Source organism: Kogia breviceps, chromosome 4, assembly GCF_026419965.1.
Source record: "Kogia breviceps isolate mKogBre1 chromosome 4, mKogBre1 haplotype 1, whole genome shotgun sequence".
Classification (NCBI taxonomy): domain Eukaryota; kingdom Metazoa; phylum Chordata; class Mammalia; order Artiodactyla; family Physeteridae; genus Kogia; species Kogia breviceps.
This window is the reverse complement of record NC_081313.1, coordinates 33450225-33473478: the sequence shown is the minus strand read 5'-3', so window position 1 is coordinate 33473478 and position 23254 is coordinate 33450225. Positions and strand designations below refer to the sequence as shown.

Here is a 23254-nt window from a genome sequence, read left to right as displayed (position 1 = left end):
TGATTTTTGGCTGCATCGGATCTTAGTTGCCCTGTGGCATGTGGGATCTTAGTTGCCAACCAGGGATCGAACCTGCAATCCTCTGCATTGGAAGGCGGATTCTCAACCACTGGACCACCAGGGAAGTCCAGCAATGAAGCATTTTTGAAGATAGCTTTTGCAAGATCCTGGCAAACAGGAAGTTGGTATCAGACACCTGGGCTAATCAGTGCAGATGTTAGCTGTCTCAAATGTATGCCTCATGTTTAGTCCAAAGTAAATAAATAAGAGGGAGTGGTATACCTGAAAAATAATGCAACTCTTAGTGAGTGCCTACTATATGCCAGGCACAGTACAAATCACTTTCTATTCTTAACCTCAGGCAATATCCAATTATCATTGTACCTACTATTTTTATCCTAACTTTGCCCAAGTTTACAGAGCAAGTAGGTGGCAGATCCGCCTGATGCCAACTGCTGCTCGCATCCACTGAGCCAGACTGCCTTCCAGTCCCCCAGCCTTTTGTAACACCTGCGTCAGGAAAACTTGAAGCACACAAGTGCAAATTGGCCACTATATGCCTCTTTCCTTCAACTGACCCCAATGCTAAGAGAAAGCACTCCCTGATAAAAATCACCATTTAAGGTTTAAATCTTTCAATAGCAGCAATCCTGTATTCCGTGCTTACTGCAGAGGGCACTGAGTTTTACATAACTGCCAGGAGGTCTGGTCTCTATTACCGCAAATGCTCCAAGTCCTGGTCTTCGCATTGTCTGGTTTCTGACGTTTCTCCAATGCAGGATTTCCCACCCTCACTGGGAGGTGGGTTATTGCATTCTCGGCTCCTTGTTTTCTTCCCTTGAACACAGGGGCCCCAAGAGGACCAGCAGCTCCACCCTCCATCAACCCCTCCTGCAAATAAGAGAGACGTTGTTCAGAGAGTACCTGGAGAGGAAGATTTCAGAGCTCAGTGAGCTAAGCTTCCTACTATGTGGTTATTGGGGGAGGGGACGATCTGGGGTTTATTACCTTCACTCTGTTCACTGAGGTCTCCACAGTGGCCAGACTGTCTCTGCACACTGACTAGGACTGTCCATATCAAGGCTGCATTAACGAACTTCTTGCAATACTATCTTAAATTTGTTTATTATTTTACAACGGTTTCAAAGCACTTTCACATGCATTTTATCATTCATTTACTTCTCACAAGAACGAATGGAGGTGGCCAAGGGGTCCGTTAACATTCTCATTTGATAGGTGTGGAATCCAAGACAAAGTAGTTAAATGATATGCGCAGTGCTGTACTGGTGGTCAAGAGCCACATCCAGACTGTAACCTGGTCTTATGGCGGCCGAGTCCAGGCTCTTTTTATCACCCCACAGTCTCTTAGTAAGGCAAATAAGTCCCTAATGTTAAAGCAGTGATTGGGCATGAGAAGAGTATAGTCTATTGCAGCAGTCCCCAACCCTTTTGGCACCAGGGACCAGTTTCGTGGAAGACAATGTTTCCACGGACTGAGGAGGAGGGGCAGGTTTGGGGATGCTTCAAGCGCATTACATTTATTGTGCACTTGCTTTCTATTATTATTACACTGTAATATGTAATGAAATAATTATACAACTCACCATCGTGCAGAGTCAGTGGGAGCCCTGAGCTTGTTTTCACTTGCCACTCACTGATAGGGTTTTGATCTGAGTCTACAAGCAATTGGTTTATTATGGTCTCTGTGCAGTCGAACCTCTCTGCTAATGATAATCTGTATTTGCAGCCGCTCCCCACAACTAGCATCACTGCCTCAGCTCCACCTCAGATCATCAGGCGTTAGATTCTCATAAGGATCATGCAGCCTAGATCCCTCACATGGGCAGTTCACGCTGTGAGGGTTTGCGCTCCTATGAGAATCTAATGCCGCTGCTGATCTGACCGGAGGCGGAGCTCAGGTGGTAATGAGAGTGATGGGGAGCGGCTGTAAATACAGATGAAGCTTCACTCACTCGCCCGCCGCTCACCTCCTGCTGTGCAGCCGGGTTCCTAACAGGCCATGGACTGGTACCGGTCCGTGGCCCAGGGGTTGGGCACCCCTGGTCTACTGGGTACTCCAGGCTGCCAACCCCAGGGCTGGTGCTGTACAAGATGAGGAAATATATAAGTAGGAAAAATGCTTCTACCTCCTGTCAGCATCCTTCTTCAATCTACAGGCACCTCCTGAACTCACTCTGGCCACCTTCTACCTCAGGGCTGGTTCACGGCTCACAGTTTTTAGTATTTTTCCCATCATATTCCTTGGAGGACGTAAGAGAGAATTTGAAGCAGATTCTAAGAGCTTTGCTTTCCTAGTTAGAAACTGACCTCAGGAACCATTCCCCCAAAGCATTACTGCTGATAATAGATGGGTGTGTTTACTGCTCCTTAGCTATTTCTACTGTGTGACCTACATTCCTCTTCCCTCCACTCCCTCCACAGCCACTCCTCAGTATCACACACAAAAAACCTAAAATAATTTGTATAATTTTTCCCATGATCGTCCTTACCCTTTCTTCCACAATTAGAAATTGAGTTAATAGTGTATAGTCCTCTGAATATGTTAATAGTAGGTAATAAGAGCTTGATGTATTATGATTGCTACTCCACTCCTCACCAGCAGGGGGAGCTTTCATTTTATCAAATAGCTGTAAATCTAAGCCTCAAAGGAATGAATCGCAGTGGTGGCATTTTAGTTTCCCAGGACAGGCCACTTGGAGAGACATTTGGAGGCAAGGATGCTTTTTTTGTGTGTGTGTGGTATGCGGGCCTCTCACTGTTGTGGCCTCTCCCGTTGCGGAGCGCAGGCTCCGGACGCGCAGGCTCGGTGGCCATGGCTCACGAGCCCAGCCGCTCTGCGGCATGTGGGATCTTCCCAGACCGGGGCACGAACCCGTGTCCCCTGCATCGGCAGGCGGATTCTCAACCACTGCGCCACCAGGGAAGCCCCAAGGATGCTTTCTTAATGCTTGTCTATAAGCAACCGTGGTTTAGTCATGTACTTATTCATTTATCAAACATTTATTAAGTGACTTTATGAATCAAACACTATGTTGGGCTGTGGGAATAAAGAAAGGAATCAAACAGTTCTGAATTTAAGAAGTAAGCTTTCTAGAGGAGAGAGACACACAAATAAATATAAAAATAAATATACACAAATCATCTCATACTTTGCCTACTCATAAAGTGAACTTCACATACTAAATACTTAAAACACCAAATGCACTGTTGAGCACACAGCCAATGTTCAACAAATATTTGTGAATGATTGATTCACCGGTGGGACATAACACAGAATAGAAATAGAGGTGTTTCCAAGGGCTTGCCATCAGAAAGGTTAGTCAGTGCAGACACAAGCTCTACAGACCTAAGTCATGACAAAACCTTACTGAGATGACTATGGAAGGATAGAAGGTGTTTCAGGCATGAATCTGTTCTAATGGAGAGTGGAGAGTAGAAGGCAGTTCTGTTAGTTCAGATGGGAAAATAGAGAGATAGCAAAGGGCCCGACCTCAGTAGCTACAACCCGGAGGTGGAATAGGGAGGGAGAGACAAATTCAAAGCCCTATGAGACTTCCCCTTCTCCATACACAAAGAAGCACAATCTCAGAGGCCAGAGGGAAAGGGTAATTCCCTTTTCATTGTGTCCAGCATAACTGGAGAGAATGCAGCACACTGACCTGCTTGATCCCCTATGAGGGCTCCTTGTTCACAGGCCACACCGAACGTGTATGGTTTGCAATGGCACTGACACTGGGTCCCCTTAACAGTGGCCATGCCACCATTTTGACAAGGCCGGCAATGACAGGGGTCAAATTCATCGAGATATTCCTCAATGGCCCGTTTCAGGTATAGCCTTTTCACAGAGGCACAGGGTACTTCCTTTACCAGCTCATACAAAGGTGTCAGCTACACAGATAAAGACATCACGGTCAGTAATCAGGGTTTTGGGGGAGAATATTTTCCTTTCAGCATTTTGGCTCAATCTCCACTAAAACAAAATCAAAAGCCACTCTCATCTTAATTCCAACTATTTCTTGTTCAAATAAAAAGAGAAAGCAATTCACTACCTTTACAAGACAAACCTAGGGAAAATTAGAAACAGGGAGGGAATATTTTTTGTATTTTGTGTGCATACATAAAATTTTTAAAAACCAACAGGATGTTCATTTTCTAGTTACTGAAAGATTATTTTGAACACACACATTTCCACCCCTGCAGAGGATAGAAGAAAAGGAAATGCACTTAAATTACAGTAAAGAAGCAAATGCAATTAAATTTGAGATTAAATATCCTGACTCTGAGATACTTAACATATCTCTCTAATGGAGACTATGATTCTCTCTCCCTGAAGAAATTTAAAACAGGTAGGCATTATCGCTCTGTGTTGGATAGTTCTGATGAAGAGCAACTTCAAGACCGGAGATGGATTGGCTAAGCTCTAACAATCTGCTCTGCCAGGAACAAAAAGGCTCTCATTTGTAGCCTTTGCCAATTTCTGCAGTGTAACTACTCTCACCATGGCCAGTTTCAGGCTACCACCATGATGTCCCTGGGAAGAGCTGGGAAGAGACCTGCACCATTGGCTCTTGAGAGAGTCTGAGTGAGCTGGCTGGAGCACCCCTGAGAGTATGGAGATTAGCTCAGAGGGTCACATTGCCCTCCATCTCTGCCCAAGCTCTTCTGAACCGAACAGCATTGCATGGTTATCTACCTGTAAAATGTCTCTTCTTTCTCTGTCCCTTTCCTGTCCAACTAATACGTTAGCACAGCTATGACAGCTACAGTCCTATGTGGGAAAGCACACAGTTGAGAATGGAAACGAATGTCTGTTTTTTACCCCAAACAACAATTTAGGATTTTTAAAGATTTGTATGAGATACTGACAATGAAAATAGGTCATTTTGAATATTAATGAATGACACTTTAAGGTAAGACTTCCCAGGAAAAACTGCCCTTCCCACTGTCACTGTTATTGGGAGGCAACTGGGCTCAGTATGGTGTTAGGAGGGTACCTGAGGAGCACTCGTAATTTTTGAGTTTATAAAAGTGTCCAAGTTTCTTAATCTCAACAGTCAGGTTGGACCTGGGACACTGCCTGACTCCTGTGGCAGCGAATAGATCATAGGATCACTTCTGCTACAATGTGTTTTGAAAATGTGAATTTGTTCCATTGAGATTGAGATATTAAAAAATAAAATGAGCATATCACAAATTTTGTGTTTTCTTATGTACAATTTTGTCCATAAGAAACATGGGGTGAACACAGAAAACTGCACACAACTGAACCAAGCTGCATAAGGATACACAAAACACTCACACACAAGCGCACATCTCAAACACCCATCTAGTTCACCACCTGTATAATAAACCACACCAACCACAAATGGTGTTACGACTGTCTGTCATTTCTGATAGTACTCCTTCTACCACTTCACAATAATTCACAATCTGTAACCCTCCCATCACCCGGCAAGCTTCAGATCCTCTTCTAGGTAATGTGCCACCTTTATTGTAGTCCGTGCATTCCTTAACAATTTAACATGTATAAAACTTCCACTGTTTTTACTGGTGCCTCTCTTTTTTTTTTTTTAATGAGTGTCACAAATGTTTTTGAGTGTTGTATTCCTAACACCTTTTTTCCCATAAGCCCTGTGGTCTTTATTGTGCAATTTTGCCTAGCTCTCTGATTTTTAGGAACACATATGTTGTGTTATAAAATAACTGATTGTGCCAATAAAACATCCTAAAATTCTGCCAGCCAAATTGATTCTATCTTTTTAGAACTAATTTGCATGACCAGTAGCCTACAAGCCATGGCCACAGGAAGAAAGGTGATCTGACAAATGTAACACTAGACAAGCCCCTAAATGCCTTCGTCTTGCAAGAATCTATAATTCCTCTGAATCAGGGACCAAGGAAAACATAAACAAATTTAGGTCAAAAGCTTGAAATGTAAATTTTAGCACTAATTTCTCTTGGGATTTACAAGCCATTTAACCTTTATAACTGAAATATGGACATACAAGATAATGAAACTTGTTTCCTATTATGTATGCATTTATTTTACTATACAAAACATAACTGGGATACAGAAAACGCTAATTACAGCCTTCTCTGTTTAACCACCTTAATTTAATCTCATTTTCCCAGTGCAAAGAAAAATGACTGCTTTCTGGTGCTTTCAACAGAGTGTCACATACCTTTTGTTTTATGACTTGGGGAAGTTCAGTCACAGATCCTGCCCAGCGAGAATATCTCCATTTGTTTCCAGCAGGATTGTCCAGTTCCAGGTAACTAAGGCCAGACACAAGGCCAGGACGTCCCCCTCTGACAAATGGGACCCCTCGTAACACACTGCCCTGAGTTCCTACTCAAGGAGAAATCAAACGAAATAAGTCTGGATGCACAAATGAAATGAGAATGAGAATATGAAATTGAAAGTCAATGAAGTAACACAACCCATTCAACTGTATGACGTTCTGGAAAAGGCAAAAAACTATGGAGAGAGTAAAAATACCTGCGGCTGTCAGGAAGTGGGATGGGAGGGATTTTTAGTATTTTTAGTGGATTTTTAGGATCTTTAGAAGACTTTTAGGGCAGTGAAATTGTTCTGTATACTATAATGGATACATGTCATTATGCATTTCTCTGAACCCACAGAATGTACAAGAGTGAACCCTCATGTAAACTATGGACTTTGGGTGATTATTATGTGTCAATGTAGGTTCATCAGTTGTAACAAATGGACCACTAAGGCCTGTATGCTGATAATGGAGGAGGCTGTGCCCGCGGGGATGGCGGGGATATAGGGATTCTCTGTCCTTTTTGCTCAATTGTTTTGTGAATCTAAAACTGCTCTAAAAAATAATATCTATTAAGAGAGAAAAGAAAAGAGACACAACCATTACCTAACAGTAGATGATTATTAAGAAGTTATTATTCATATTCTTAATGTTCTTAGTGTAAGAAGAAAATTTGTTATACAGGTGACTATCTTGTTCTTAGAAGATACATGCATGTATTTAAGGATGAAACATCATGACATCTGAAACTTCCAAATGGTTCAGCAAATATCACAAATATTTTAAATACATATTTATACATTGCTAAACAGTCAACATTATAAATACTATATGTAGATATATATATCAAAACATCAAAATAATAATTATTGCATGTAAGAGGTGGGTATGTTGGCGTTTTTTACTATGTTTTTTCAACTTTTCTGTATGTTTGAAAATTTTCATAAGAAAATGTTGGGAGGAAAAAGTTCATTGCATTTGGAATACTAACAGTAACCAAAATGCTATTAACAGGAATATATTAACACATAAAAAGTGTTCTAAAAAGTTTGAGTACTAATCAAATCCTTTTTCTCACTTCTGTGCCTCATAATTTCAGAAATATTTTCAACTCCATGTATAATTGATTTCCACACTGGTCATGACTGGAAGTTCCTAACTTGCTGATCAGACTTATGTTGATTTTCATTTCCTTTTTTAAATTAAATTTTGCAATTTCATAACATTTTCATAAAATTTTGCAAATTCATCAGAAGTTATTAAAGTCTCAGATTTTTAAAGAAATGCCTGAGTGCTTCCTCATCTTCCTTGTTAGCTACGTTTTAAAATGCAAATAGTCACACTTTTAATGCAGCGTATTGCCAAGTTCAGTCCCTGAACTACGGGAATCACATTCACCTAGCATGACTGCAGATTTCTGAGCTCCAGCCAAGACACAGAAGGACCTAGCTGAGAGAAAAGTCAAGTACTCAGCATTTGAACAGGCTGCCCAGGTAATCCTCTTGCATACCAAAGTCTGAGAACCACCACCTAAACTGACATGCTTGTTTACAAACTACAGAGTCTGAGAAATCAGCTTTTATATTTATTTTTAAGCCTGTAGCCTCTCTCTCTACACCTCAGTGAGCTCTGTGCTCCAGCTGGCCCTCTTCCCCTAGACAATCAGCCTGGGGCAACAGTGAAGGGCCCAGATTGTGAAGCCAGACATTGGAATCTTGTGCCCGACCCCAACTGTGGTCTTGGGCAACCTTTCTGTGCCTCAGTGTCCCTGTCGGTAAGATGGAAATATGAATACTACCCAGTTCTTAGGTAGGAGTACATTGGTTAATTTTTGTAAATCACTTAAAATTGTGCTGGGCACATCATAAGTGCTACACGTTTGTTAAACATAAAATAAAATAAGATAAAACAAAGCAAAATTAAAATAAAATCAAATCAGTAAGCAGCTTCCAATCACCAGCCCAACTGATAACTGATGTCAACATCTTCTCAAAGCTCCCACTTTCATTTCTATTTCCACATCAGTGTATTTCCATGTTGTTCAAAAACTTGTCCTCCTCCTTCGTCATGTCAGGTCCAAGAAGACAGGAACTTTTTCTGGCATGTTCACTGTTGTATCACCAGTGCCTAGAACAATTTCTGCATGCACTATAGGTTCCGTAAATAGTTGATGAATAAAGTAAGTGAATGAGGAATTAAGCCTGGCTTAACGCTCTGTCTCCCTCCTTCTTGCAGTCATCTACTAAAGGATCCTCACTTCCTCAATGAGGACTTTAGCACCTGGCTCAGTCTTCTCCTTCACCCCAGTTTCTGCCATCACCCCAAGAGAACTTGAGCTCTAATGCTGCTCCATGGCCTCACACAACGCACCACAGTCCCATTTCCATCCCTACTACACCAAGAATCTCTTCATTTTAAGGCAGTTAAGTCTTAATCACCAAATCCAATGAAGTCTTCAGACCTTCTCTTCGCTGTAGCATTTCTCGCTGTCGATTTCTTCTCCACTACCTTCCACGTTACTCATCTTTTCTGGTTCTTATCCTATCAGATTATTCCTTTTCAGTCCCTCTTCTTTCACTACAACTTTATATTTGTCATCTTTCATTTAATCACTCCCTGTATTGAATCCTTTAACGGCATCTCTTGCCATCAGGATGAAACCCAAATTCCCTAACACGGCATCTAGACACAGTCTAAATCAGCTTACCCTTCCAGTTCCTTCTTCAACCACTCAAAGACTAACACACCACCTCTCACACTCTGTCACCACTGTCACCACCACCACCATGCACCAAAACTTTTAACTGCACTGAGCATCCATGTCACAGAATGAAACTGAAGCTTCTCCTCTTGCTGTCATTTTTCTAGGCTTGTTTGTCAACCTTCGTCACAGGAAACAAAGATGGTGTTCACTGAAGACATAATTACAGTACACAGAGATACCCAGTGAAATTTCCACTCTGCATGATAGATCACTGCCATGACATATGACAGAGAGATCAGAGGTAAAAATAACCAAGTATTTCAAAAACACAAAATAGAACACCCGCTAGAATTTCAAAAGCCCTTGGAGACCAGGAATAAACCACAAGAAAGAGGGATGGAGGTAAGTTTGCAATGAAAATTACCCCCTTCTCATTTACCTGAAACCAATTTTAAGGTCTCTTCCATCTCCTTGCATTTGTGCTCTGATGATTTAAACAAAAACTTGATATGTGAGGAAGCACATTTCTTCTTCTCCTCTGAACTAAGACCTGGGGGGGGAAATTTTAAAGGTGCTTAGTTTCCACATTTGTTGAAAATCTCCTTTGAGATGCTGGCCAGGTGTGAGAGTGGGATAAGAGGTTGTTTCCTACCACTGGGGCCATATAATCAAAAATATACTACACGTACATTTTCAAGTGCTCTAGAAGGGTCAAGGGTCAGAAAAAGCGATATTTGATGTTTGTTATAAACAAAATAATATACATGCATTATATTTAGGGGTAAAGCATCACATGTCTGAAACTTACTTTCAAATGGTTCAGCCGCTCTTGGCTTCTATTAACTTTGACCAGAGGGTGGGGGTGGGTGAAACAGTGGAGGGAGCAAAAACTGAGTACTTCACATAGTGATACCTTTTACCCAACTGCAGTCAGCTTCTCAGGCATAAGGCAAATAGGTAAAAGTAGACATACAATGGCCTCCAGCCCACCCACTGGAGACCCCAGAAGCTGGGTTCTGGTTCTACAGTAATTAATTCCTAAAATCCTAGTTCTGGTGCCTCAGTCTCTCCATCTTTAACATCTCTGGTTTCTACATTTTCTTCCTATGACATATAATCTTAGATGGTTACAATTTCTACTCATTATCAAATGGAGTTTTGCTAATGCATTTTTTTTAAAAGAGGATAGAAAATAATAAAGGGTAGAAATATATTTTTATATAATTTTACTAACTATATTATAATAAACTCAGTATTTCTTAAAGAACAATTGGGGGCATATAACATATCCCAGTATCCTTGATTAATTTCACTTAAAATTTTTAAGAACAAAAACTGCTCAAGAGTAAAATTTTTTTTTTTTATGTTTTTTTTCTTTTGGATGCGCAGGATCAATGGCCATGGCTCACATGCCCAGCCGCTCCGCGGCATGTGGGATCTTCCTGGACCGGGGCATGAACCCGCATCCCCTGCATCGGCAGGCGGACTCTCAAACACTGCGCCACCAGGGAAGCCCAAGAGTAAAATTTTTACTCAAAATTTTTTTACCAACTCAGAAAGCTTTAAAAAAAAAAAAAAACCCTCTTTGTTTCTTTGTAAGTGTTAAAGAAAAAAAAAGAAAAAAAAAAAGGTCATGAAACTGAGTTTAGATCAAGCCCCTTTCTGGATTAATTCCCCAAAGAAATACTACCTCTGTTGTTGCTACAAAAACCTGTGCTTGTGCATTCATTTCCAACCTGCTGAGGTTGGAAAAGCTCACATTCTAATTAAATCTTAATTGGTAAAAATTAAGCCCAATAGAAAAAAAAAAAAGTGAATGGAAACACAGAAAAATATTGTAGTTCACTCACAAGAGAAGGCTACAAGACCTCCTCTGAATCTGAGGTAAGCAGTCTTACTCTCCTCCAAGGTGGTAAGAAAGTCTTGACTGAAGAGTAAGATACTAACAAGAGGATTTGGGATAGAGAAGCAAGTGTGGCCACGAGCTTCAGGACAAAGTTGGAAAGGAGCAGGTTGGACTTGGAACGTAAATAAGCCAAAAGGTCTCTGGAAAGGAGGAATGGATACTAGGACACACACTCCTCTCCAACATGGCAGCAGCTGGTGAGGAACATCCTCTCATTGTGAAGTCAACCAAGAGTGAACTCAGTAGTGTGCCCTGAGTCTAACAAAAAGCAGGCAATTCCAGCAGCAACATAGCGTAAGGAAAAAGCTAAGTTGATGCTGGAGCCAGTTAGACCTGCTTACAATCAGTATGCCCTTGGATTTCACTCAGTAGCAGTGAGGATTATTGCTAACATAGGCAACCTGCCTGTCTAGAAGAAGGTATCCAATAAATTTAAGCTATTGTTACAAGTTTTAGGTAGTAAGCAAACTCATGATATCCAGAGCAGATGTTTTTTAAAGGAATGTGAATGGTAAAGAACAGAGGTAAATAAGAAAAGACTTCATTGAAACGTTTTGATTTCTGCAATATCAGTAAACTCCTCATTAGTTTTCCTCGAGGAATATTACTTAATCTGAGAAATGGGGAAAATTTTAAAGTATTCTAAAAATCCAATCAACACCTTCTAGAGATAGCAATAATGATAATGGCTTAACTCTCACTTCAGGGTACTATCCAAAAGAGTAGGCAGGCTTTTTCTTAAACCCTCGAAGACTTTGAGTAGAGTATAATAGATTCTTGCAATTTTGGATTCTTTTGCAATTTGTCATATTTTAAAGCTCTAAAGTTTAACTACTCATTAAAATCCCTGCGATGCTTGTATATAACAATATTTTTAATACTCTACCGCTTTGTTTGATTTTTTCTGAGTCCATATAAAAGATAACTTTGTATTCTCCTCCTAAGGAACCAGACTGAAGATAATGTGTCCCATACTGGTCGATCAGTCTTCGATAGGCGCTGTAGTCATACAGAGAGGGAAGGTAGGAGAGTTCCTTCCAGAATGACTCAGAAAGTTGTAAAAAGTCCGGATTGTTATTGATAAACTGAGCCACTTCAACAGTGTTCTGAAGAACCAACAACTGATAACTCTATAGGAAGAAGAAAGAGTAAAAGGAGTTTTAGGATGAAGACCAAAAGGCAATGGAAATAGTTCCTTGTCCAATGTCTCCATCAATAGCCACCTCCATCAATGCAGACTAAATGAATTTTTTATTTTTGATGCATAATGAGGTCTCTTCTGGGCCCACCCACTTGAAGCAATCTAAGGAATTTTCGGAATCCCAAACAGAAATAACATCTGAGTGATGACATGGTAACTGGTTTTATACACGACTTTGAAAACCCCCAAGACCAAGTTGTTATGCTCTTCTCAAGTAGAAAAAAAGATTCAACATCGTTAACTGCTAAATAATCTCACAAACAGGGATATAATATCCCTAGAGTCCACATCGTAACAATGACTTATAGGTAAGGTGACCATATAATTTATCTCCCATACTGGAGTATTCACAGGGTAAGCTACTTTATAATGAGGTCTTTTAAACCCTTCCTACGCATCTTTTCATGATGTCCAAGATAGAGCTACCTTACACCAAATTCTCACTTATGTGAACAATATAATATGGGTATAATAAATGTTTTTACAGCTCATATTTCCATAATCAACTTCTTAGTCATAAAACAGACAAAATTATATTCCTTTATACCTTGCTTATGTGATTTATTAATCAAGTTACTGACTTTAAGAATGAGATGAATTATGTATGTTATGAATGATGATCAGCCTGAAAAATTCTTCAGCAGCAAGTGTGAATCAATTAGAACAATTCATTTCAACTGTTCAGGTTGCCCATGATGAAAGTCTTAGTATCTCAATACAGCAGGATATCTAAAATTAAGTCTTTTAACCTCCTCGGATGAAAATGTTGGTTTCTCCAAAGTAATAAAGTATTTTAACATCTTTTATTTTCATGTACCTTCTTTAAAAAACTCTAGTATTACTGTATCGGAGGCGCATTTCATTGGATTTTTGAAATTTTATATAATACTTAAAATAGTAGCATCAGTAATCATGAATTAGAAATTTAGGCTAGTTTTAACTAGAAGATTTGAAAGTAATAAGTTTTTTTTAGATTTTTAAATAAGAACAAATACTTCAATGAGAAAATAAAACGTGTAAATAAATGTACTATCAAAGAGAATTAACAAGGCAAAAACCATACCTTTTAAAGAAATATATTGGATTATCTCTTTGAAGAAGATACTGTGCTTAAAGAATGAAAGCTGATTCTTTTAGTAAATGCACTTCTGTTAATGTTAGAAATACCTAAACCAGTAAAATATGGAAAAGTTAACTAATATATTTCATACTAACCTTTTCCTTATGGATTTCTTCAATATCTGAAGAGTAACTGGATGAAGAAGATGAAGAACTAAAAAAGAGGAAGCGTCCTTCACTAGATGATGAATATTCTGTTGATGTATGTTTTACATAAGACCAGGTACTATTGTAAAATTCATAATTAAAATCATTATTTATTTTCACCTATAAAGAAAATGAAAAAGTTAGATCTCTGGGGCTTTGTTTTTGAAATATTCTATGTGATCCAGCAGTGGATTTAAATTTCTAATTCTGTTTGACTTGAACAAATGTTAAGATTGGAATTGTTTTTCCTATGCTAGACGGTAGAAGAAAAAGTCATCCCAAACAAATTTAAAAACAGACAACAGGATAGTCACATGTGGTTGAGAAGGGACAGCTCCAGCACTCATGAAGACTACTATTTCTTTTTCCTTTATTTTGTCCTAGATCAAGTGTCAAAATGAAATGCCCACAGAGGACTGGCAAGTAATATAAATGTTGGAAGCATCCAGTGGCAGCTGGGGTAATGAAGAAGTGAGCACACACCCTGTCTAAAAGGGTCTAAAAGGTACCCAACACTCAAATACATCCGACAGTCCTATACAGTACTACAGCTTCCAGCATTGACAAATATCTGATTTTTCAAGAAAAGAGATATATCTGAATCTTCAGGAAAAAATCTTTAGTTTCTTTTTAAATCATAGGAACTATCTTGCTAAAAATGTCAGTCACCATGAGAATAAAACAACATGAAATATGATTCTCAGTCTGTTCTATATAAATATTCAAATCAGTAACTCTCCTTTCACAAATATTTGTGTTTTTATTATATGTCCATACGCATCTGTATTTGAGATCAAAGTATAAATAAACACAGAGAAAATTTAAATGATGAATATGATACATTTTAAAAATAAAGCTAAAATCTAAAAAAGAGTGGATATATGTATATGTATAACTGCTTCACTTTGCTGTACACCTGAAATTAACACAACATTGTAAATCAACTATACCCCAATAAAAATTTTTTTAAAAAAAGGCTAAAAAGAAAACAGAATATTATGCAGCCATCATAAAGGATGAGTGTGAGGACAAATTGTTCATGTTAAATGAAAAAGCAAGTATAAATGTGATATTTACAAATTCTATTAACCACAAATATGCAAGTATATGCCCAGTCAAAAAAAGACTAGAAGGAAATTCAACAAAATGCCAGAAAATATTAAAAATACTTTCATCACTACCCATGTTAAAAATTAGGCATTCATGCTAGAAGCATGACAGGAGAGAAGAAAAAATAGATTTAACCATACCTTTTATTCCAACATTATTTTCATTATATTATGAAATTGGTTTGTTTAAAAGTCAAACGTAAAAATTCAGCTCAAGTCAAAATGAAGAATATATTATTATTCTTAACTACAAAGAGGATATTATTATTATTATTATTATTATTATTGAATACAAAGAGGACATTATTTTAAAATGTACTAGAGATTTCTAGAGTCACTAGATAGTGTCTCAGTCCTATTTGGTTTTGGACAGACACAGAATTTAGTTTTTCCTCTCGAGAAAGAAAAGTTACCTACCTTCCTTTCAATGCAAAAAAAAGAAAACTAGCCTATTTTTTTCTCTTCTTCAGATGTACAATTCAAATACTTGATTCATGATTTATTCAGATAAGCCTCTTAAGAACTTTAGTTCAGCATCTCCTCACTCCCATGTACTCTACACATAGCCACAAGAATCCTTTCTCAAGGTAGTGTGATCTTAAATTTTCTTTAATACCCTCTTCCTTCCAGCTAAGATCCTGAAATTTCCCCAGATTGAGTCTTCCTCTGAAGTCACAAATTCAAACATCCTACACTCTGACATCTCTTACTCTTTTGACACTCATTCTATTATTGCCATATCTATTATTCAACCTCATAGAGACAGCCCTTCAACTTACTTTCCCTTCTCTTTCCCTATCAGCACCTTCATTTTGTCACTTCCTTCATGTTGTAGTTAAGCTTCATGGTTCATGACTTATTATTCTCTTGCCAATGAACCTAACTCCTGCCGATGAACCTTGCCTAGGTATGTTCTGCCACCATATTTGCCAGGCAAAAACTCAACCTTTGTTCAGTGCTCGCAGCCAAGCACCTTAGCACTGCTATAGAAAAATCACACAACTATCGATTGGTGTTACTGTAAGTCCATTCATAATTTCCAACCTCAGTGGAATCCTCAATACATTCCAGCAACACTAAATCTCTAGCCAATTCTTTCTCCCATTCTCTACAGTATCTATTTCAAAGTTCTGCACCCATCTCAATCCCCCAATCTTACAATCATTTCCTTCACCCTCAGAAGATAAACTTAACCTCTTTCTTTACAAACACTCCCACTATCAGACAGAGACCTCTTACACTTCTGGCTAACAAATTTACAGACTTACAAACGTCTTCGCTTCCTTTCCTGTGCAGGTGTTCCTCCCCCTGTCTAAGGCTAATTTCTCTTTTTTCTGTATTGCATTCCCTCTCACCTCTTCAAAGGACTAATTAAATTGATTGATTACTCCCTGTCTTACAGCTTCAACTTTTCTTTCTCTACTGGCTCATTCCTATCAATGCTTATACATATTCTAACCCCACCTAAGTACAGTGCCCTGCAACGGCTCTGAGCCACACTTCTAGGGTTCAGACCCCATAGTTGTCATCTACTACCTCTGTGATTGTAGGTAAATTACTCAGCATTCTTTGTCTCAGTTTCCTCATCTGTAAAAATAGTAGATGACAGTCCCTACATATTTAGGTTACTATTATTATTATTATTATTTTTTTTTTTTTTTTTTTTTTTTTTTTTCGGTATGCGGGCCTCTCACTGTTGTGGCCTCTCCCGTTGCGGAGCACAGGCTCCGGACGCGCAGGCCCAGCGGCCATGGCTCACGGGCTTAGTTGCTCCGCGGCATGTGGGATCTTCCCGGACCAGGGCACGAACCCGTGTCTCCTGCATCGGCAGGCGGACTCTCAACCACTGCGCCACCAGGGAAGCCCTAGGTTATTATTTTTAAAAAGTTCTATTTAAAGCACTTGAAACGGTGCTTAGTATATAAAAGGTTCTTAATATATGTGAGCTACTTTTATTATCATTCAAATTATTTTCTGTTAACAAAGTAGATTTAGAAATCTCAGATATCTAGACACATACCAACAGAGGAAGCAGAGGATCAGATAACTAAGCATTAGTTAAAATTGCCTTTAGAATACGTTTTTGTTATTCATTTGATATACATATAGGATCTTGCTTTAAAAAATATAGTGAAGGGCTTCCCTGGTGGCGCAGTGGTTGAGAGTCCGCCTGCGGATGCAGGGGACACGGGTTCATGCCCTGGTCCGGGAAGATCCCACATGCCGCGGAGCAACTAAGCCCGTGAGCCATGGCCACTGAGCCTGTGCGTCCGGAGCCTGTGCTCCGCAACGGGAGAGGCCACAACAGTGAGAGGCCCGCATACCGCAAAAAAAAAAAAAAAAAAAAAAGATAAAAAAAAAATATATATAGTGAAGTATACTAAATCAGAGAAAGACAAACATCATATATCACTTATATGCGGAATCTAAAAAAAGGATACAAATGAACTTGTTTACAAAACAGAAACAGACTCACAGACATAGAAAAGAGACTCATGGTTACCAAAGGGGAAGGAGAGGGAGGGATAAATTAGGAGTTTGGGATTAGCAGATACAAACTACTATGTATAAAATAGATAAACAACAAGGTCCTACTGTATAGCACAGGGAACTATATTCAATAGCTTGTAATAAACTGTAATGGAAAAGACTCTGAAAAAGAATATATATATCTGAATCACTTTGCTGTACATCAGAAACTAACACAACATTGTAAATCAACTATACTTCAATAAAAAAATGTTTTAATATAATGAATTACATTCAAGATCAAAACAGGAGGATCCAGGAAGTTATTTTCTCCACCTTAATCTTTACTCACTCCCATCTGCAACTCATTACATGCTGAGAATAAACAAGACAGTCTTTCAGCATCTCCCAGGCCAAACTAAGCAGGGTGGCACCTTCCCAAAGTGACCGTGGAGCTGGAATGTGTTTAGGTTTCAAAGGTTTCCTTGTGGTATGAAAAATATGAGCAAACAGAGAATGTGCATGGCATCAAAGTAAGTGGCTTACTCAATAAGAAACTGGGTTTGTCTTGGGTAAACTACCATGCTTATTTCCAAAACAGAGATTAGAAGAGAGATTGACTGATTCTGTTTTATGGTTCTTTACTAACATTTATGTTCCAACAAGCCAAAAGTCATGTTCCACCTGTAGAGGCCTGAATCCCCAGTGGCTCCCCTTCTATTTGAACTGAGGAGGACATTGACTGCCTCCATATTTGCACCTGGGTTTCCCGCTGCAGTGATTGACTCACTGCCTATTGCTTCCACCTCACTTCCCTTCAGCTGGGTCCTAAATAACAGGCTATAATTTCCCTCTACCTCTGACAAACACCCTCAAATTCAGTGACTGGCAAGGCATTTCAGATGTCAATCTAAAAACCAAGCCATGCTGTAGAAAAAAGAATGTCAGAATTATGCTGCTATTAAATTATTTTTCTTCTTCAGAAGCTGCAGGTTTCCAGCATGTCTCCTTTCCAACCATGTCAGAAATTCTCTCCCTTATTACTTCCTCTGTTCTGTAACTTTCTAAATTTGACTACATACACACACACACACACACACACACACACACACACACACACACATATACACATATATGCAATTCTCCCCCTTATAATTATGAAAGAATTATCAACACATCCTCTTAGTAATATGAGGAGAAAAAATTATCTTTATATGCCTATCTCACATTCTCCCTTCTGGCCAAAGGGTAAATTACAATATATGTTTTACACCAAGTAGAATTTAGCGTCAAAAAAGTGGTTAATACAATATATTGGGAGAGTAAAATATACTAGAAAAATGAAGGGCTGTTAAGTCTGACAGACTGGATCCAAGCTCTACTGCTTATTAATTTGGTGACTTGAAGCAAGTCTGCTGAAGTCCTCTGAGCCTCGATTTCTATATATATAAAACAGTAAAATATTACTTACCTTCCACAGATGTCGTGAGGATTAAAATTACACAAATTGCCTAAAATAGTGCAGATGCCACAAGAAATATTCAAAAACTGGTAGCTATGATTATTTTTCAAGTCAGTTCCACTTTCTACTTTCATGATTCAATAACTCTTAAATGTAATTTAATTCCATTATAAGTTGGAGGTTGGTGGGTTTGCTCCTCATAATCAGAACTGCTTTCTGAAGATGACTAACTTTGGTAAACTAAAGCCCCTTCCTTCTGAATATCCTAAGAGTTTTGGTTTACAAATTTGGGAGTAATCAGTAAGGAGGGCTGAACTGGAAGTTTTTGAGCTCTGGGAAGATGGGAGGAGAGGCATGAGAGAGGAGATCTTGGAAGAGATGAGCAAGAAAGAGGCTAAAACAGGATGAAACCAGAAACTTCTTTTGGCTTAGGTTGTGGAAGGACAGACAATTTAAGATAGAGGATCTCAACTGTTTTTGTCAGCTGCATTGGCACTATGAGGTAGACAATCTCTCCTCTATGTTCCCTCTAAATCTTCAGGAATTTCCCCTAAAGCCATTACTGTTTTGTGTGAGTAGATTTTGTGTTGAAATCAATAAATAGGATGAGTTTAGGTGTGTATAACAGAAACAGCCTGCAAGAAGCAGAAGCCTACAGAAGAAACCTTGAGACCATAAACAAAATTTTAAATTTTGGCAATATGGATGCTGGCAAGGATGTAGAGCACAGGCCACTCTTCCACACTGCTGGTGGGGTATAGATTGGTCATATATAGGTTTTGGAAACTTTAGTAGAGTGTAACCTAAACACAGCCTACAAAGCAGCAATTCGAGTTCCAGGTGTCTGCACTAGAGAAGCTCTAGCTCAGTTGTATGGAACTCATGCACAAGAATGTTCAAGGCATTTTCATAAGAAAAAAATAGAAACAGCAGTAAAAAATGTCATCTACATCAGCATGAATAAACTTTAAAACTCTAATTTTGAGTGAAAGAATGATTCATAGAAGAATATGTACTCTATGATTTATCTATATAAGTGGCAAAGAACAAGCAAAACTAAATCACAAATTTTTCTTTAGGGACAAAGACTTATGGGATAAACATATACAGATAAACAAGGGAATGATTAATACAAAATATAAGATAGTGGTTGCATGGTCAGTACAGGTAGAGAAGATGTGACAGAGAGAGGTAGATAGGAGCCTTTAAGTCACTGGTAATATTCTGTTTCTTGAGGTGGGTGGTGGGCATATATGTTTGTATTATTAGTTTTCTCCAAACTGCAAGTATATGTTATTCACAGCCTTTTGTACATATGAAATATTTCATAATTTTTAAAAAAAGCACTTTTAAGTAAGGTGACACTGTGGCAGTGGTTAGGAGACTATCACAACCAGTCATTAGCAGGGCCTTGGGTTTTAACACCCATACAGGGACAGACCATCAGGTTCTGGACCCACATGGAGTATGGAGTTCAAAACGAGATAATGGATATTTCAGCTTGAATGACACAAATTAAAAGTATCATTGCACTATAACACATATTTAAAGAATATATATTCTTAAATAGTGAATGTAACATAAAAGAAGAAGACTCACAGATATAGAGAACAAACTGGTGGAACCGGGGGGGGGGCAATATAGGGGTGAGGGGGTGGGACATACACACTACTGTGTGTAAGATGGGCTCAAGGATGTATTGTACAACACGAGGAATAGAGCCAATATTTTGCAGTAACTGTAAATGGAAAGTAAACTTTAAAAATTGTATGAAAAAACATTTTAAGAATAAAACATTTCTTAAAAAAAGAAAATGTATCCTTTTTAAGCCTATATAAGACATTTCTAAGAATTGACCACATACGAGGCCACAAGTAATTCTCAACAAAATACCAAAAAAATCAATATCATGTAAATAATGATCTCTGGCAACAATTCACAGATTAGAAAGAAATCAAATCAATGTAATTAAGTACCTGGAATGTATAGGAGAGGATATTTCCGCTCAGTCTGTAGAAATCTCTCCCATCCCCGCTAAACACCTTTCTGCATTGACCACCAAAACTTTTAGCGTTGAGGACTTTGTTCCTAAACTGGCCAGTGAGCGCATTGTAACTGTTTTTTAAAAAATGAAAGAAGAAAAAGCTGTTAAAAACCAGAAACACTGGGGCTTCCCTGGTGGCGCAGTGGTTGAGAGTCCGCCTGCCGATGCAGGGGACACGGGTTCGTGCCCCGGTCCGGGAAGATCCCACATGCCGCGGAGCGGCTGGGCCCGTGAGCCATGGCCGCTGAGCCTGCGCGTCCGGAGCCTGTGCTCTGCAACGGGAGAGGCCGCGGCAGTGAGAGGCCCGCGGACCGCAAAAAAAAAAACAAACAAACCAGAAACACCACTTGCTGAAACAGGCATCATTAGAGAACTCAAGATATTCTTGAAATACATTACAGTTAAACATCTCTGCGAGAGCTCAGAAAGCCTCCTAAAGCACACTATGCATTACCCAACTATCCCTCCTTGCTGTAATGGTTAAAACTAATAGCTGGGGAAACCCATCATCCTTTTAGCCTAAGAACGTGTTTAGGAAACACACAGCCCTTTTGTAACTATGGCAACAGCTCGTTTTGAATTGAATCTATAAATAAAACCAAACAATTAAGATTACTCTTGAAGAGAGAGAACTCTCTACAACGATTTACAGATTTACAACTCGTCGGCCTCTTAGCGTGCCAACTGGTATACTCTTTAAAGTAATTTTACCATTTTTCCATTAATGAATTTTATAGTAGTAGAGAAAAATCACATCTATCACTCTCAAAGAGATTATTTTAAAACCTTGAAACTTTAACTTGGGTCTGACCGTTAAAAAGTTTTCAGAATCCTTTTTAAAAAGGCTAACAGGATTGCCTCAACTTCACTTGAAAGTTCCCAGCTAGTTTAGGTGATTACTTTTCAGTTTGAGTGTTCCAACACACTTTCTCTCTTCTTCCGCTACTCTCATTCTGTTGTCTCTTCATTCCCTTAAGTAGCTCCACATCAATGAATTAGTTGTCCCCCCTTCCCTCCCATAGGGGGACTGACTGACCAGGTTTTCCCAGGTCTGAGGTGTTTCCTTAGATGCAGGACTTTCAGTGCTAAACCCAACATTCCAGGGACAACTGGTCCCTCTATGCTTTACCACATATATTTACAGGTATATAGATAGGAATTTTTAAATTGTTTCAGGATGTGGCAAAGAGCTCTAAACAAAGTCTTGACTTTTAGGTGATTTGTTATTAGACTTACCAAATCACAAAATAAAACACAACAGAATAAAAATTACAACCCATCGATGTGTACAGGAAGACACCCAACACCTTACCCGTGTCCAGTAAGTTCTATGTTGGGAGGAGGTTTATCGAGGTCACAGGAAGGCCTGCTTTCTGAGTCCTCACACCTGTCTTCATCAGCACCGTCCTCTTCACAGTCAGAATCCCCATTGCAAACCAAAGATATGCTGATGCACTGACCTGAACACAGGAAAAGCCACCGCACAAAAACAAAAGAGGTGAAGAGGAAAACGCTACCTGGGATCAAAAGATTTCACCCTGGACCCTCAACACAACACTGATACTCTAATGTGAGTTTGAGATAAACCCTCAGTGCCCAGGGAAGGACTGCTGATTATTTTGGTCCTCATTTTTCAACATGCAAATTGATTCTGACCTTGGCTGGACACAAAATTGAAAATAGAACCTGAATTCAAATTCCAGGCTCTCACCCATAGGCATCAAGCACTTTGTCTGAATTCTCCAAAATCACACAATGCCAATCAATCACTGGAAAGACAGATTGACCTCCTGCCCTTCAACTTTCCATTTCTCTTCTGTAATCACTGACCAAGATGCCAAAGTGCTGTCTTTCTTGGTGATTTAGATATGTGTGCTTTGAAAGCATGGGAATTGGATTAACAGATTAAAATTCAACATTTTTTTAGCACCTTCTCTGTTCAGGACACTCTTGGGTGTTGGGATCCAAATATGAATAAAAAGGGTATTCACCAGGGTTTTCATATACTTTACAATCTAATAGGAAAGAGTATGAAGTTAGATCATTAAAATTCAGCAGTGTAATTGTTGTGAGAGATAGAAGCCCAGGGTACCAGAAGTACATGGAAGCACTAGAGGGTACCAGATGATCTAGCCCCGGCCTCCCTCCTCAGCATTATATCCAACCATTCTCTTACTAGCTTCCTACGCCCTAGTCATACTGGATCATTTACATAAATCAAAGACCAACCTTTTTTGCCATCTCCACTGACTTTGCACCTACAGTTCTTCAAAAATCAAATCACACATTACCTCCTCTCAGAAACCACCCTTGTCCCACAAGCTACAATGTATGTCCTTCATCTGTGCCCTTATAGTATGCATGGCACAAAACTGTCCTGATAGCACATCCCACTATGCTGTCACTTGATCCAATGCAGCAAACATTTGTTGAGAGTCTACTATGTACCACACACTCCAGATGCAAAAATAAAAGAAATATAATACACACCTTCAAGGAGTTCAGCCTACCAAAAGATATCCAGGGCAACAAATACTTCAGATTACAGATGACACAATGCACATAGAGAACACAGAAAAGTGATCTGTTAAATAGCTCTATCAGTTGGGCGTTTAGGGAAGGTCTCCCTAAGGCGGCATCATCTGATTGGGTTTTGAAAGGACAATAAGAGTTTGACAGGTATTGTTGGAAAACATCTAACACAGGAAATATTTATGTACTATTTTGCCCATAAAACTTTAAGAGTTTTGAGGGAAGAGGCTATGTGTTTCATTCTACATCCACAACC

The 23254-nt window shown here is 39.1% G+C and overlaps 1 protein-coding gene across 1 annotated transcript in view; it reads right to left on the bottom strand.

Annotated features, from left to right (window-relative positions):
- The window catches only part of C7 (complement C7), a 53653-nt gene that overhangs the window by 19147 nt on the left and 11252 nt on the right, over window positions 1-23254 (bottom strand). Inside the window, exons 5-12 of the mRNA XM_059063455.2 lie at window positions 21779-21926; window positions 20399-20537; window positions 13332-13502; window positions 11802-12045; window positions 9449-9559; window positions 6204-6370; window positions 3681-3909; window positions 720-891 (exon numbers count right to left, since the gene is read on the bottom strand). Of these exons, the coding sequence (XP_058919438.1) occupies window positions 720-891; window positions 3681-3909; window positions 6204-6370; window positions 9449-9559; window positions 11802-12045; window positions 13332-13502; window positions 20399-20537; window positions 21779-21926 (1381 nt within the window). The remainder of the gene's footprint in view (window positions 1-719; window positions 892-3680; window positions 3910-6203; window positions 6371-9448; window positions 9560-11801; window positions 12046-13331; window positions 13503-20398; window positions 20538-21778; window positions 21927-23254) is intronic.